A 17,522-nucleotide genomic window follows, 5' to 3' on the forward strand; every position below is an offset into this window, starting at 1 on the left:
ACGTCTTACTCCGACGCACCACCGGTTCAACCGGTGCTGAAGACTTCACTTCTGCTCGCTTGACATCGTCTCTGGAACATGGTACACTGAATGCACCGATGCCTCTCTTGACACCGTCGGTTCATCCGGTGCTTCACTTTTTTCTTCACTTGATCTCCAGAGGCGCACAGACTTGTGCCAAAACGAGGACGTCGGATCTTTCGACAACCATCGGATGCACCAATGTTATGGGCATCGGTTATTCTGGTGCTACTGATTTCAGTAGAACTCGTCAAATTCAGCGTTTCTTTGAGTTCTTTCTTCGTGTTTTGTTTTGTATGGCATTTTTACTTCATTCCTGGGATCTAGAAATGTTCACTTAATAAAACCATTAATCCCATTGATTGCGTTGTCATACGATCACCAAAATCACTCGAAATGGCATAAATGGTGTCATGTTGCTTACACGGTGAAAGCCATGGCGCGCTCCATCTCTCTCGCGGGCGGCTCCCGGCGACGGAGCTCGAGCACGGCTCCCGGCGGGCGACGGCGCGCGCAATCTGCAGCGGCGGCGCGCGGAGCGGCCACGGCGCACGCGAGCCGCGGCAGCACGCGCGCGGAGCGGCCACGGCGGGAACGCGAGCTGTGGCGGCGCGCGCGGAGCGGCCCCGGCGAGAACACGAGCTGCGGCGGCGGTGCGCGCTGAGCGCGCAGAGCTGCCATGGCCATCCGCGCGGGCGGCCCCAGGGATCCCAGAACAAGCCTAAGCAGCCCATCATCATCACGCGGACCAGCCCAACGCGCTCCACTCCCACGTCCTCGAGGTCGCCGCCGGCGCCGACATCGTCGAGTGCGTCTCCGAGTACGCGCACCGCGGAAGCCGAGGGGTCTGCGTGCTCAGTGGCGGCGACTGATGAACCACAACACGGTGGAGCCCAGCCATGCAGACACCGGCAACCATCGCAATCGTCTGCGCACACCAACACGTTCGCCCGAGTTGTCTGCTGCTCAACCTCATCAAGCAATACTGGCCGGCGAGAAGCTAAGTTCCGTGTTAGATTAAAGATTCATGTGTTGGCCGTGTTTATTGGTGGAACAACAAGTAGTGGTAGGCTCGTAGATACTGCCCTTACTCATGAATTGTTGGAGCTTGAATTTTCTTCTCAATTTTCATTATTGTGGAAAATCCTTGAAGTTTATTGTTGATTTTTTTAGTCCATACACCACAGGTCTATGTTCTGGATAATTTTGGTGTTCCACCAGCGAGCAAGGATTTGTATATTGTACTGAAAGAATTTGTATTTTGTGTTGTTACTATTGTTAACATACTTATGGCATATAGAACCGTGACTTAAAAATATGTGCAAATCTAGATGTACAACGTGAATGAACTCTTGTGGAGAGTTGAGTACACCGTGGTATATATTTCATTTGATCTGTATAATAATATAATTACTAATATGTAGCAGTGTACAACGTTAAAAGAGCATGGTACAGTGAAGTACCTAGAGGTACCTATATCTAATAAAGATCACCAGTCTTATCATGATTCGATTTTAGTTATTTTTATGTTAATATACATGAGAGAGAAGATAGTTGTACGGTAACGGTACTATTTTAAAATTTGAATGAGTGGTTCACATCGAGCACAAAGTCCAAAAAATGCATGTCCATTAGTTTATCCTTTTACTATGTGCAATTTCTCCTTTAGGCTTTTACCATGTGCAGCTTTTCCTTATACTATGGATCCAGCGCAGTCTACGAGGTACTTTATGTTCTGTCTTTGAGTGGAGGTGCAGGGAGCACCTGACAACATGGTTAAAAAAAGAATACAATTGATATACGAGAGAGCAGTACATCGTCTGAGCGTTTGGATAAAAAATAGATGTACATGATAAAAGGCCCCGTTTGGGAGGGTTTCGGCTCTTCCAAAAACAGCTCCGGCTCTGGCTCCTCAGATGGAGCGGCTTCTCTGGTGGAGTTGGAGCCGTTTTAGAAAATATTTGGCAAAACAGCTTCACTTGTTAGATTGATGTGTAAGCCGCGTGAAGCCACGATTTCATGGCTTCACCTTGCCTATGTAAGCCGCCGACGGCTTCAGAACCGGCTTCACGTGTGAAGCCGGTCCTGAAACAAACGTTTGGAAGGGCTTCACGTGAAGCCCTCGCAAGAGCCGTGCCAAACGGGGCCAAAATCAGTCATAGCTGCAAGATACATCAATGACTTTCCCGTCGACCAGGACAGCTTGACATGAGGAGCATTGTGTCGACTACGCACTGTTCGCTCGTTCGAGAGTCCGAGGCAGGACGACGTGGCCATACGTATTGTGTCATGATGGCAGTGCACATTACTTTTGCGTACCTGCTCGGAACTTTTAACTACTCTATTTGTTCGGAAATTGTAATACAGAATACTCTTGCACCTACTACAACGTTGTTCACAAAATACTCCCTTTATTAAAAAAAATACTATTTGTCATTGTCCAAGTTTCAATCAAACACGTAGCTAATGTAGTAACTAACTTAAGCAGAAATTGTGATTTTTTAAAATCAGTGAAATCAAGAAATGCAGAAATGTTGACGAGCTACGCATTTTCAATTGAAAACATCCGAGTCCGGCCCATGATGATTTCTAGCTCCCCGGCCTCTCCGCCACGCCGCAAAGCAAAAGAACAAAGACCGGACCGCCGGTGGGAGCGACGACCGGGAGTTTAAAAGACTTGAATGTAATTTCTTTATCCTTTAAGAATGTCTTTGTAATTTGGGCTGTAATCATCAGATGCTATAAATAAAATGAAAACCCGGTTCTTCTCAAAAAAAAAACAAAGACCAAACGCAGCGCGAGCGCCCGGGCGAAGCGCCACCCCTGCCATGTGGGCCCGGGCCGCGATCCCCTCGGCCAGTCGCCACACGTCGCGCCCAGACCCAGTTGGTCGCTTGACGCCTTGACCCGAGTCCACAACGTTTCGCCTCCTGCGACGGCGACGCACGCATGGCCGTCGGGGTGGTCGCGCCGGAGTTAGGGGACCCCACCGCAGCGTCGCTCGTCGGCGGGGATGGCGCGGGGGGTGAGGCTCCATTGGTGGCTGCTACGAAGGAGGATCCGCCGCCGGCGGGTGGGGTGCCCGCAGTCGAGGTAGAGGGGAAGGGGGCGGCGGTGGCGCCATCGGAGGGGGCACCGGCCGCTATCGCCGTGGAGGAGGAGGAGGCCCACAAGGCCGAGGACAAGAGCGAGGCGGAGGCGGCGGATGGGGTGCCCGCTGTCGAGGTTGAGAGGAAGGGGGGGCGGCGCCATTGCAGGGGGCACCCGCGGTGATCACCGTGGAAGGGGAGGAGGAGACCCACAAGGCCGAGGACAAGAGCGAGGCGGCGGTGGCGGAGGAGGTGGCGGAAGAGGAGGGGGCGAAGGAGAGAAATGGCTGGGGCACTACTCCTCCGGGCAGAGCATACTGATCGTCGGCGACGGGGACTTCTCCTTCTCGCTGGCGCTGGCCACCGCGTTCGGCTCCCGCGCCAATCTCGTCACGACGTCCCTCGACACCTATGGTTTGTCTTTCGGTCGCTTCGCTTCCGCTTCCTCCTGGCCGGGTAAAGTAAATGCGCCTTTGCTATTTGTTGCATATTCCGAGCTGTGAGCCGATCCCCTTGTTGGCCTTTTGCGCCTTTGGTATGTGCATTAATTAATGGAACCATGAATAGATGGGTACATTCGAGAATACGATCTGCCAAATTTGACGATTGGGATAGTGTACCTTGTGTTGTTTTAAGGAGCTTGCATACGGTTATTGCACATTGCAGGCTTGACCATAACTTATCCAGTTCATCACGTTTCTTAGCAAAATAAAATAAAATAAAATAAAATAAAATAAAATAAAATAAAATGATAAAGCTATTGAATCAATTGGTTTGGATACCATTTCGATGAAAATAAACATAAGTAAACCGGTGTGAACATTAACATTTAGCGAAAGGGAAATCCACCATATAAAGCTATCTAATAAATCTGTCCTGATATAGCTCTACATGATAATCTTTTGAGAGAAACTATGGTGGTTGATCGGGCCACCTAACTTCATTGCAAAGGAATAATTTAACTCTACATAACTACCACAGTTTTTTTTGTTACTCTAGTAAAACTTGTCATGTTTCAATAGTTTCCTAGTCTCGTGATTTGGTATTTCTTTCATTCTGGCTTTGGCTTTGGGCCCATATGCTTTGTTGATGTGGTAAGGTGCTTAGCTTGCAAGTCAAAGGCATGCAATGGTTTTTGTTTTCTTGTGCATTGTGCTGGTAGACTTATGTACTTTTTCTGCATTTCCTGTGGGAATTCTCATTTGCAGATGCTTTGAGGGGCAAGTACAGCAAAGCAGAGTCAAATATAATGGAGCTGAAAAGATTGGGCGCCACGGTTTTGCATGGTGTTGATGAAAAAAAAATGAGGTTTCACGCTGACTTGAAGAGCAGCCGGTTTGATCGTATTGTCTTCAATTTTCCTCATGCTGGCTTCAAAGGAAAAGAGGACGACATGCATATGGTCAAGTATGTGCACTATGTCATTATGCTATTTGGCAACAAAAGTTTGATTAAAGCACTAAACCTTGGTTTAAGATAGTTTTCCATATTCTTCTATGGATTGTTTTTTTTTGTGTTACCAAGCTCCTTATTATTAAGTCCAGAGTTTGATTAAATATTTGGAAGGTGACAGTGACAACTGACATCTGCATATGAAGGGATATGCTCTTCTGTATATAAAACCTGCGGAGAAATGACATTGGCCAGAATCTCAGTGGAAGTGTTTCCTTTTCACCCTACCACTGCTGAGCTTGTTTTTCTAAATGAACTTTTGCTCTTTTTACTTACATCAAGAATAAGAAATACCTTAGCTATGTTACCTCAAGAATAAGTTGAGAGACATCCTGAACGGTCATCAGCTAGAGTACATTTTTGCTTTATTAGATCTTATCATCTTATGACATTAAACAAAATCCAATATGGCAGCTTTAATGCAAGAAGAACAAACTAAAACCATCATTTTATTGGTGAAACCTGGGTATTATAACTTAATTTCTGTTATGAAGAAATTAGTATTAGTGATCAATTTCTATAATAATTAATTAGTTTAGTCATTAGGCGGTTACCTTTATCGAAAGAGCCAACATCCCGAAGGGGCCATTCACGAAGGGACATGTCCCTTCGAGAATAGGCACACTTTCTCTCTTGTACATATATAAGAAGTGGTCTAAACCATCAATCAAGACAATCAATCATTCCATTCACTTTTACTCTAACACGTTATCACGCACGCATAGACTCAACGCTGAGCGACAGGGGCCAAACTTGTTCCCTGGGGAGAACTCGCCGAATTGCCTCTACTAGAACTTGACGCGACTCTCTACCGAGAGCCGAACGACGGCAGGCCTCACGGTTGTAGAACGAAAACTCGCCAAGGCAGTCACAGTCGACGAGATCGACATCAAGTGGAACTCGACGAGAACTCGCAAAGAAACCAGAGACTTAAAGGTCTCGACCATTCACAGATAAGCATAACAGACCTAGAGGCAGGCCTCTGCACCACCACGGCAAAAGTAAGTTCATGGTGGATTCATGATATCCATTCATGGATTCGCCCACAGGTAAAAAGAAAACGAAAATAGAGACTCGATGGTCTCTGTACCGCAAGAAAATCCATAGCGGATTCATGATGATCCAATCGTTCAAAGGAACTAGAAATCAAAGATTTCACGCACAGGTAAGATGAACTAGAGCATTCCACAACTTACGGATGAGTGCCTTCACACTGCGTTTTGCAATCCATCCATGGTGGCTGTTCTGGATTCCTCCGTCGACGCTACAATTGCCATGCACTGAACACGGCTTCACCACCACGGCCGTACCACCAGTGGAGACCGCGGATGCAGCCTCGGAGGCGCTGCAGCGCCGGCATCTCCGCCGACCCCCTTCACCCGCCCGCGTCTTCCGTCGTGTGGCGGCCACGGACCACCATCCGGACACCCGGCATGGCGCATGGAGCCCGCTGCCTTGGGTATCTCCTCCCAGATTTGAGCGGCTGGTGGCCGGCGGCCGGCCAAGGCCGGTGCACGAGGGGGACGGGCAAAACCGAAACAGATGGGAACCAGGGGGCCCTGGGCGCGGCGCACGGCGGCGCTAGGCGCAGCGACGGTGGTGCCCTCCGGCGATGGAATCGGCGGCGCACTGAAGGGGCAGCGTCGACGCGCCTAATGAGAAGGTTTTAAATAGCCGGCTATAGCTTCCGCTATAGACCGCTATAGCTTTTATAAAGGGTAGCCGCTATGGCATTTAGCCCGCTAAAATCGGCTATAGCTCTCTAAATGCCGGCTATAGCCCGCTAAACGGCAGCCCTGCTGCTAAATGTCTTAGCCGGCGATTTAAAACCTTGCTAATGAGGCAGGAGGCGGCGGCTCTTGGAGGAGACGGTTAGGATTTCCCTACCGTGCCCCCTCCTATGGCTGGGCAGAAAACCCCATACCTGAAACCCGAACCCGAAAAACCCGAACCCGAACCCGAAAAATCCGAGCTCGAAAAACCCGAACCCTAATCCGGGTTTCAGCCCACGGTACCCGAAATTAGTACGGGTAGTTCGGGTATTGGGTCACGGTACCCGAAATACCCGAACAACCCGAAAAAAATAGCCCAGCCCAACTTGTTGCAGCCCAGCCCACCAGTCCATCAGCCCACCACGGCACCATCCTTATCCCTTCCGAACTGACTAACCCTAGCGCCCCCAGCCAGCCCCCGCACGCCCCACCCCAGCGCAGCGCCGCACCGCCGCCCCCCACGCCACGCCGCCGCCCCCCACGCCACGCCGACGCCACTACGCGGCGCCCAGCCGCCGACCGGCCCCCACGCCACCGCCCGCCACCACCAGCAGGCAGCAGCTTCGCGCCACCGCCCACCGCCACCAAGCACTTGCAGCATCCCCCTACCCCAAAGGCCCAAACCCCCCAATCCCCCCACGCAGTAGAGCCTGTTCCTCTCTCTCTCTCTCACCCTCCTTCAGATCCAACATGACGATTGACGACGACGGGCGGCGCGCGGTGGCAGCGAGGGACCGGCGGCGCGTGCTCTCTCACCCTTCTTCAGATCCAGCATGACGAGTCGACGACGGGCGGTGCGCGGTGGCAGTGAGGGACCGGCGGCTCGAGGGAATCGACGATGCTGGGACCAGCTGGAGGATTCAATGGATCTGTTAATTCTTTCTTTTTTTCCTTTCATTTGCTTCTTTCTTTTCCGTTCGAGCTAGCAGACGATCTTGATGCGGAGCAGGTTTTTTATCGGGTATTTCGGGTAAACCCGAACCCGAACCCGAACTTTCGGGTACCCGAAATGTCGGGTATTAATTTTTCGAAGCGAATTTCGGGTAGCACTTTTGAAAACCCGAATTTTTAAAAACCCGAAATACCCGACCCGAATTTTTCGGGTAACCCGAACGCCCACCTTTACCCCCTCCTTGCCCTTTGTTCGGTCCGGGCCGAGTTGGGCCAGGCCGAACCGGCCCATCAAGATGACTCGAGCCGAGCCAAGCCGCATGCTAGCAAGCCGAGCCGCCAGAGCATAGCCGAGCCGAGCCAACAGAGTCGAGCCCTCCTCCTTCTTCCCTGCAATCTTGCATGAAGGCCCCGGATTTCTATTTTTTTCACATGTTAATTTATTCAGTGCAGCATATTAATATTTAAAGGCCTAGATTATTCTGTTTTAACCACTAGACTAGATACAACACTGCAATATATCGCATTTATAATTGATATATAAATGCTTGTTTTAGACCTTGTGTTTAAATGCCTTATGATGCAAATTATTTATATAGATTAAATAGATTTTTGAGACATACAAGTCTTTCGAAATTGCATCATAATACATTATATTGCAGAGATTTTTACTGTTCATAATATATTAATTTATGTATGTTGGTGCCCCCCAAACCATATTTGCAGCACATACTTGTTAAATTTGCTAGTTTACATAGTTGCAATATAACAAAGTTCTCATTGGATAACAGACTTTAATCCATCTAAGATTAAAATATGCAATATAAATATCTTGATTATTTTGGTTATAAACACAAGGTAATGGAGTCTATGGCATTGGCTGCGTTTAATTTCTTATGAATTATCCTGCCTTGAGACCATGCCATAGCAGTGATCTAATCACCCATTATGGAGAGGTCTACATCTTGTTTCTACAAAACTTGATGATTACCTACACTGTGTTTTATTCAAAATAATGGTTTTGGATTGTGGTAAACGATCTTCATCGAAATTATGATTACCATTATTCATCATATTATTTTTATCTACTACACAAGATAGTAGAGTCCTAAGCAAAGGCTGCGTTTAATTCCTTGTGAATTATTCTGCCCAGAGACCATGCTTAGGCAACAATTTAGATTGTCTACTATAAAGATCTACTCTATGTTTCCGACATAGAGATTATCTGCCTTGTGTATATCAAAATTAATGATGATTGGTTGTATGGTCTACACAATTTTGTGATTACCTACAACATTCTAAAAACTATGATAAGATATACTTCTATAAAATATTGCATTTCAGGTTACAACATTACCATATTGATTTTGAGTTTTATCTTAGTTGTAAATTCATTAAATCAATGGTATGTCCTATGATGTGGATATTGACTTCGGAGGAGTCGGTTGAACTCGCTCTTGATGACATCAATATCCCACATGGACAATGGACAAGTAACATTATTATTTTCTACTGTCCATCGAAATATGTTGTAACACTTGTTGTCATAAGTATTGTAAGTATCATCTTGATGAATTTGATGCTCAACAATATTTATGATTTTTTTATATTAGACGAGAATTTCATTGATTTCTTGTCATATATAGATTGTACGGGAATCGTCCCAATCGGGATTGATATGTGCCTATTGGACATTTGTGTTTTCATAGATAAAGGCACATAAGTAATGAGATAAGTCTCATTTTGGCTGTATTATGCATACAACCATCCCCGTACAACGTGTTGCGTATAAGAATTTTTCACGCTGTTGATCCATTTAAAATTTGGAATGGTCAACTTAGCCATCGAAAGAGATACGTGAAAAATTAATAGCAATTCTTTTTTTTATCAGAATTTTCCCAAAGTATGGATACAGTAAGTACCATAGGGAAACAGATTTTAAGACTCTTATCTTAAAATCATATTGACTTTAGATTCCTTGATCATATTCAAAAGAATATAAATGAGTCTGATACAAAGATTGTATAGACAGTTCAGGTATTTCATGGTTGTATAGATACATCTGTAAGATGATCTAGAGTGTGGAAGTTTCCACACTCATCCATGCATTTAGAAGATAATGGCTCTTGTTATGGGCATTATCCTGAACATTACTAAACTATTGTACCTTCAATAATGATTGTTAGGTATAACAAGAATTTAGTTACATATCCAAAAGGATAAATTGGAATATAAAACTATGACATTAAAGTCATTATAGGACCATTATAAGTAATTGCTAGTGCCAACTTCGTGTTGGAGTCAGGTAGACTTACACACTCCTGACTTATGATTAACTGCATACCCCCATATGCATTTAGTACGCAGGAATCCATAAAGATTTCCTATTTGTGTAAGATTAGGTTACATTGTATATGTGCCAATCTCACCACCGCAGCATACATTGATGGGTGCATACAGGAAACTAGGGATCAATCTGAGATTTCAATCTCCGTCAATTGTTCAGTATCTAGATCTCTATAGAGGATCTATTTACAACTCGTATGCTGGTTTTAGAATAAATGAGCTTTTCCAGGCATTAGGGGGAGATTAGTAGTACCATACTTAATGCCCGGAAAATTTTTGGAATGCATAAAGCATTTCAAGCTCAGGATCACATATTAAATAAATTGAACCAATGGTTTGTCGCATATTGTGGATATTGAATTCAGAGGAGTTAGTTGAACTCGCTCTCGATAGTATCATTATCTCACATAGAAGATGGACAAACATTGAGTTCATAGAATTATTGATTTGCATAATATTGCAAACAAACTGCCAACAAATTATAAAGGTGTTACAAAGTCTCTCCGTCCTGCAAGGAAAGTGCCAAAAAGAGTGGAGGTACCTAATAAAACCACTCAACCCCATATTGGCTAATAAAGGGGGAGAAGCACTTCCAATTGGCAAGATGTGATTGCCGGCAAGCAAAAAGAAGACTGGAATACAACTCAACCTTTGGTTGAAAGACACCTAGAGGACATTTATATGTCCTGTGGATATTTATAATCCACAACCCAGCTCATTATGCGCATAAACACTGAGGCTGGAAGATCTGAAAGCCCCGACTCTCGTTTTGGGAAGTCGCGACGAGTCATTTAGGGAATCTTGAGTTTTAGATAATTGGAGAATTATATGATAGAAAGGCTACACGCATCGATGCATACTTCTCTGAATAATTGTATACATTATTTCAAGTTATCCAGTTAATAAGACCTAGGCAGAGTGCTTTTTGTCACTCTTACTGGAACTTGCTGAATAATACTATACATACAGAGACAGTCTTGCTCACCAGAAGAGAGGTGTCTTGGTAATAAGGCCAACACCTAGTTGTACCTTTACTGTGGGTACAAAAGTGTTTTCATCAAAGAATAGATGAGAACAATGAGGTGGTGAGATTAAAGTAAGACTAGTAGCACAAGGGGTTTACGCAAAGCCCATGCATTGATTTTCAATGCTTATTCTCCAAAGTAAGTTATAAATTTCCGACATTAACTTTATTTGGCAGTACAAAAGCATCTATCTTTGCAGTTGATAGATGTAGTGATTGCATATAATCACTTGATTTGGTATATTTTTTAAGCTTCTGGGAAGGAGTTCACATACCAATCACCCATACATAAAAGCGCAACATATATTGTATATTGCTTAAGTCAATATATGGCTTAAAGAAGTTAAGTCGAATTTGGTACAATCGACTTTGTGTGTATTCCTTAAATTGAAGGGATACAAGATTGATTACACGTGGTGTTCATTTTGGAGTCCTTGATTGGATTTCCTAGTATTATATGATTGTCAACAATCTTGACACCATTGGTAATAAACACTTGTCAATAGTACGTTGTAATCTAAAGACAGAGTTAAGAGATGGGAGATAAGGTCTAAACCAAAATTTTATTTTGTGTTTAGAATCCAAGTATCTTCTCCCAAGTTTATATAGTAAAGCTATCTATATCCACATCATATTGAATGACCCAATATGAAAGGGAATCCTATGGTTGTTCTACCTCATGATAGAGGAAGATTATTTTTATACCATAGTGATTGAATTGAGATATTGGGACAAGTGGTCCATTATCTCTATGCTATTTGTGAGCTAATATATATTGCAAAAGTTCCCGGCCGGATATTATCTTTGCAATACTTTGCTATCTAATAGCAGCACTATTCTACCTAAAGTTGGTAGATTGAAGTTAAAAATAACTTTTGATATATCTTAAAATAGCACATACGGATTTGATATAATCCAAGATCCGATTACGTGGATATCATGATTCTGGTTATCTGTAAGATCCCCAAATTCCAGATCATTGAAATAAGCTTTACAGGAATATGGAAAGACCAATATATAATAATCTTTAAGTACGTAGACATTTAATGGTCAATTCCACTAATCATTCTGATATAGTATTGTATAAAGCTACACATGAATGTGTATAGCTTGACAGAATGATATGTCACATACTGAAGTTATGTGGTATTAATTCTATTGAATCAAAGGTCATTATCTACAAAGATAATGCAGCTTATGTTGTTTAGATGGAGACAAGTTATACTTAATGTAATACTTTGCATTAAGATTTTCTGTTCCATAGGTCATATGGACATATGAACATTTGCAAACTAAGTAGTGTGATAATCTCGTTGAGATTTTCACATAGTCTACCATATTTCACATTTTATATGTGTTAAATACATTGGTATGAAAGGTTTGCAAGTTTCAGGGGGAGAGTCTTTTGACTCTCTGATTAATAACTTGTTGAAAACATCATATTGCACTCTTTTCTTTGTATGAGTTTTCCCTTCGGTTTTCTCATATAAAGTTTTTAATGAGCCAATATCAACACAAGACTGTGTCATATCATCCATTTTTCCCTAAGGGGTTTTTTGGTAGATGATATTGGGACGTATGATACATTGTACTCTTTTCTTTATGTGAGTTTTTCCTTTTGAGGTTTCTCATATAAAGTTTTTGATGAGGCAATGTCAACATAAAGTTATATGCTATATCATCTAGTTTTCCCCATCGGGGTTTTTAAAAGATGATATTTGAAGCATATTGACCATAGGGTCAAGGTGTTATTAGACTAAGACTTTGGGTTATCTAAAGGGTCTACTGACATTGGTTATTGTATACTATGGTGTTTCTCCTTATTTTCCCACTGGGTTTGAAGGAGTTTTGCCTAGTATACCCGAATTACTTTGGTTTTTCCCACAGGGTTTTCCAAAGATTATCCTCACATTTTTTCTGAAAGGTTTTTGGGGGGAGTTATATATATCGCATCTCCTGATTTTTCCCATAGGGTTTTCAAGGAGTTATTTGATTGATTACAAGACCACAAGAAGATCAAATTGATTACAAAGGAGAAGAAAATTGATCAAGGGGGAGTGTTATGAAGAAATTAGTATTAGTGATCAATTTCTATAATAATTAATTAGTTTAGTCATTAGGCGGTTACCTTTATCGAAAGGGCCAACATCCCGAAGGGGCCATTCACGAAGGGGCATGTCCCTTCGAGAATAGGCACCCTTTCCCTCTTGTACATATATAAGAAGTGGTCTAAACCATCAATCAAGACAATCAATCATTCCATTCACTTTTACTCTAACAATTTCAAGCACTTTAACTCTTACATTATTTACTAGATGTTTTTCCTTAAATATGTAATAAGATTGATCGGTTTATCTAGAAGCTTCATCTTTCCATGACAGTGGCCATAAAATTGTTAACTGATGGTTTCTTAGTGCAGCTAAACAACACAGAAACCCTTTTGGAGTGTACCATATTTTTTCATAGTTAAATTATTATTAACCATATGCTGTGACTTTCAGCTTGCACAAGGAGTTGTTGTGGGGCTTTTTCTTCAATGCACGCCACCTTGTTCGTCGATATGGTGAAATCCACGTTACCCACAAGACCGGGCTCCCATACGACAGATGGGATCTCGAGCACCTGCCCTCTAGGTCCTCTCTTGCTATGGTTGAGAAAGTTTCTTTTCGAAAGGAAGACTACCCCGGTTATAACCAAAAGAGGGGAGATAGTGCGAGATGCGACGAACCTTTTGACCTAGGCGCTTGTTGCACATTCAAGTTCCAAATTGGGGACTTGATGTTTGTCCTGCCTCGCTGGTTCTGGAAATGCTTGGTGCTGGTTTTGACTTCTTCCATCGCCCTGCTTCTCACACCTGTGGAGGCATCCTGTTCGCCTGGCATAGAGACTATTGGGATTGCTCCAATCCCATCTTCCATGATTACTCGCTAACAGCAAAGGTCGTTAACCGTTCCTCTAATGATGATTGGTGGGTCACCAGTGTCTACGGGCCTCAAAGTGATAACGAAAAGGTACTCTTCCTAGACGACCTGCGCTCTGTCAGAGCTGGTTGTGCTGGTCCGTTTCTTATTTGTGGTGACTTCAACCTGATTTACAGAGCGGAAGACAAAAACAATGCCATTCTAAATCGTAGAATGATGGGTCGCTTCCGTCGCTTTATTGATGACACAGATTTGCAAGAACTTCATTTGAATGGGCGGCGCTTCACATGGAGTAATGAGAGAGACAACCCCACGCTTGAGCGGCTGGATAGAGTTTTTGCCTCTGAAGATTGGATGCTACTCTACCCTAATCACGTGCTCTCTACCCTTCCGCACCTTGGACTACAAACTGCGCAACACTGCTAAAGCACTGCAAAGCTGGAGCGCCAAACATGTTGGCTCGGTCCGGTTACAATTAGCCATTGCCAAGGAGCTTGTTCTTCGCCTGGACTGTGCCCAAGATATTAGACAGCTTGCCCCTCATGAGCTGAGATTGCGTCGAAAAGCAAAGCTCAATTGCCTTGGCTTGGCATCTTTGCTCAGAACAATCACAAGACAGCGCTCTGGATTAACGTACCTTGCTGAAGGTGATGCTAATACAAGGTTTTTTCACTTGCAAGCGTGCCATCGAAATCGAAAGAGTGCGGTTGGCAATATCTTGATGGATGATATGGTGCTGATCAACAATGATGAAAAAGCTAATGCTTTCTTTGAGCACTTCGATCAATTGCTGGGCACTAGTTGCCGTACCTCTTTAAAGCTGGACCTTGATCAGCTAGCCTTGCCGAGGAAAGATTTATCTGGGATTGATATTTGCTTTACTGAAGACGAAATTTGGCAGGCCATCAAGGAAATCCCTTTGGACAAGGCTCCCAGCCCTGATGGGTTCACAGGCCTTTTCTACAGAACAGCCTGGTCAATTATCAAAATTGATATTATCAGGGCCTTCCATGCCCTATGGTCGCTTGACGGCAGAAGCTTATACTTAGTTAACCAAGCCTACATGATTCTTCTAAAGAAAAAGACGGATGCATCAACCGTGCACGATTTTCGGCCGATTAGTTTAATTCATAGCTTTGCCAAACTCTTTGCAAAGGTCCTGGCTAGAAGGCTATCCCCTCATATGAATGACCTTGTACGGTTCAACCAAAGTGCTTTCATCTCTGGTCGTCTAATTCATGAAAACTTCCAAGCGGTGCAGCTAACTGCTTCCCTTCTTCACCGGAAACAAATCCCCAGTACTTTATTCAAAGTGGACATTGCCAAAGCCTTTGATTCGGTTCACTGGAGTTTTCTACTTGAAATACTTAGACATCTGGGCTTCTCAAGGAGATGGATCAATTGGATTTCTATGCTGCTATCGACAGCCAGTACAAAAATCATACTTAATGGACAGCCTGGGAGGCGTATTTGCCATGCAAGAGGTTTACGTCAAGGTGACCCCCTTTCTCCATTATTGTTTGTCCTGGTGATGGAGCCTTTGAATGCCTTATTCCGGCTGGCTGTCAACAAACAAGTGCTCGGGCCGTTGGGAAACTCAAACATCCCGGAGCGTATCTTTCTATATGCAGATGATGTCATCCTTTTCTCCTCGATAGCTGAGCAGGACCTGGTCGCTGTTGGAACAATTCTTACCATGTTTGCTGCTGCCTCGGGGCTCCGCACTAATCCAGACAAGTGCGCCATAACCCCCATCCGGTGCAATCTCAACGAAACAGCAACATTAATGCGCTTTTTGCCGGGAGTCCTGAAGCCATTTCCAATCCAATACTTGGGCATACCTCTGTCCATCCACAAGCCTAAGAAGAGTGACCTGCAACACTTGGTGGACAAGGTCGTGGCAGGTTTGCCGACTTGGAAAGCGGGGCTTCTCACCAAGGCGGGTCGAACTGTTCTTGTGAAGTCCAAGATGTCGGCAGTTCCAGTTTACATGGCAATTGCAATCTCAATCTCGCCATGGGTATTAAAATGCATTGATAAGCGCCGTCGCGCCTTCCTGTGGAAGGGAACTGAATCAGTGTCAGGTGGACACTGCGCCCTCGCTTGGCCCAAGGTCTATCGGCCTCTGGACTTGGGTGGCCTTGGCATACCTGATCTGCGGTTGCAAGGCCATGCGTTACGCATGCGTTGGCTATGGGCCAAGCGCACTGATCCAAACAGGCCTTGGGCGACCTTGCCCGATCACACTGAAAACTTAGTTCTTGACATGTTCTGTGCCTCTATTTCGGTGGAAATTGGTAATGGCCAGCGCTCTTATTTCTGGACTGACCGTTGGATTCAAGGCAAGGGCATCTGAGAACTTGCGCCGGCTCTTCTTGCGGCGGTTCGACCACGGGTACAGCAACGCCGAACTGTGGCTCAAGGTCTCTTAAATCGAGCTTGGGTGCGAGACATCACCGGAGCTCTTACAGTACAGGTCATTGTGGAGTACCTGCAGATCTGGAATCTGGTTGAGAACCAAGTTGTAGTTGAGCAGGCCGAGGACAGGTTTATTTGGAAATGGACAGCTGATCATTGTTTTACCACGGCTTCAGCTTACAGAGCTTTTTTTGTTGGTCAGCATCCGATCCCTGGAGCAAAAATGCTCAGAAAGACAAGAGCACCTGGTCGCTGCAAGTTTTTTGTCTGGCTTGCTCTACATGATCGCTGCTGGACTGCAGCTAGAAGGAAAAGACACAATTTGCAGGACAATGACACTTGTGGTGCCTGCTTGCAACTGCCTGAAACAATATCCCATATCCTGATTGGCTGCATCTATGCTCGGGAGGTATGGTCCACATTATTTCGCAGGTGGCACTGGCTTGGTTTGTCTGCTGGACTCTCAGATGATCGGGAGTTTTATGACTGGTGGAACTGGTTGAGGAAACAAGTGCCTGGACTGAACAGAAGAGCTTTTGACACTCTCGTGGTCCTTACTTTTTGGATGCTTTGGAAAGAAAGAAACAATCGCATCTTTCAAAACTCTAATCTTCAGGCGTCCGACTTGGTGTTGCGGATTTTTGATGAAGCCATGTCTTGGGCTTATGCGGGATTCAACCAACTACAGAAGTTGTTCCCAGATGTTCTTTTTTTAAGGTCGCAAAATCCGGCTCTTGTAATTGTCTAACTTGTTGTACCATGTGTAGGTGACAGGAGCTCGCCATCGCGAGCTCTTGAACCTGTTGTAAACTCTTTCCCTTCTTAATGAAAAACGTGATTAGGCACGGTCGCTAAAAAAGAAGCTGAAGAAAAGGAATGGAAAGAGACCTGATTCAATCCCAAGTCTTGGAGGCAGCAACATCTATCCTGGCAATCGGGTAACCGACCGAGGTCTGTTGCATCACCTTCCACCTTTTGAATCATGGCCTTGGCAACGTTTTCCTCCACCAGACAACACAGGCAGAATGCTGATGCCCCCTCCTCCGCCTTACATAGCTGATCAAAGGCCACTGCCACGTTTTCCACCGAACTCTGATGGCATGGTGAGAGCACCTTATTTCCATCAACATGACAGTTTCCACCCAACGGCTAGCATGCTGGGGCCATGGCTGAATGCTTTGCCCGATCAAGGCGTCATTCATCAACAGGACAATTTCCATCCAATGGCTAGCAGGCCAGGGCCATGGCTGAATGCTGTGCCCGATCAAAGAGGCATTCGTCAACAGGACAGTTTCCATCCAATGGTTGGCATGCCAGGGCCACGGCTGAATGCTTTGTCCGATCAAGGCGGCATTGATCAGCAGGACAGTTTCCATCCAATGGCTAGCAGGCCAGGGCCATGGCTGAATGCTGTGCCCGATCAAAGAGGCATTCGTCAACGGGACAGTTTTCATCCAATGGTTAGCATGCCAGGGCCACGGCTGAATGCTTTGCCCGATCAAGGCGGCATTGATCAACAGGACAGTTTCCATCCAATGGCTAGCATGCTGCATGCCAGGGCCATGGCTGAATGCTTTTACCCCTCCAG

General features: G+C 44.8%; 1 protein-coding gene across 1 annotated transcript; it reads left to right on the forward strand.

The window, feature by feature from the left end:
- Positions 1-2,940: 2,940 nt before the first annotated feature.
- LOC120662723 (heavy metal-associated isoprenylated plant protein 41-like) lies at positions 2,941-15,948 on the forward strand. The gene is made up of 4 exons (XM_039941809.1): positions 2,941-3,524; positions 4,319-4,517; positions 13,097-13,375; positions 15,825-15,948. Exons 1-4 carry the CDS (start codon positions 3,227-3,229, stop codon positions 15,946-15,948), a joined length of 900 nt encoding a protein of 299 aa, XP_039797743.1. The 5' UTR covers positions 2,941-3,226.
- The last annotated feature ends 1,574 nt before the right edge of the window (positions 15,949-17,522 follow it).

This window comes from Panicum virgatum, chromosome 2N (genome assembly GCF_016808335.1).
Source record: "Panicum virgatum strain AP13 chromosome 2N, P.virgatum_v5, whole genome shotgun sequence".
NCBI lineage: Eukaryota > Viridiplantae > Streptophyta > Magnoliopsida > Poales > Poaceae > Panicum > Panicum virgatum.

What these genes read in the sequence shown, in the direction of transcription:
- LOC120662723 (XM_039941809.1), top strand. Translation starts at nt 3,227, where the DNA reads ATGGGGTGCCCGCTGTCGAGGTTGAGAGGAAGGGGGGGCGGCGCCATT. An exon ending in GACGTCCCTCGACACCTATG is followed by an intron (nt 3,525 to 4,318) that starts GTTTGTCTTTCG and finishes TCTCATTTGCAG; the next exon opens with ATGCTTTGAGGGGCAAGTAC. An exon ending in TTCCAAATTGGGGACTTGAT is followed by an intron (nt 13,376 to 15,824) that starts GTTTGTCCTGCC and finishes GGTAATGGCCAG; the next exon opens with CGCTCTTATTTCTGGACTGA.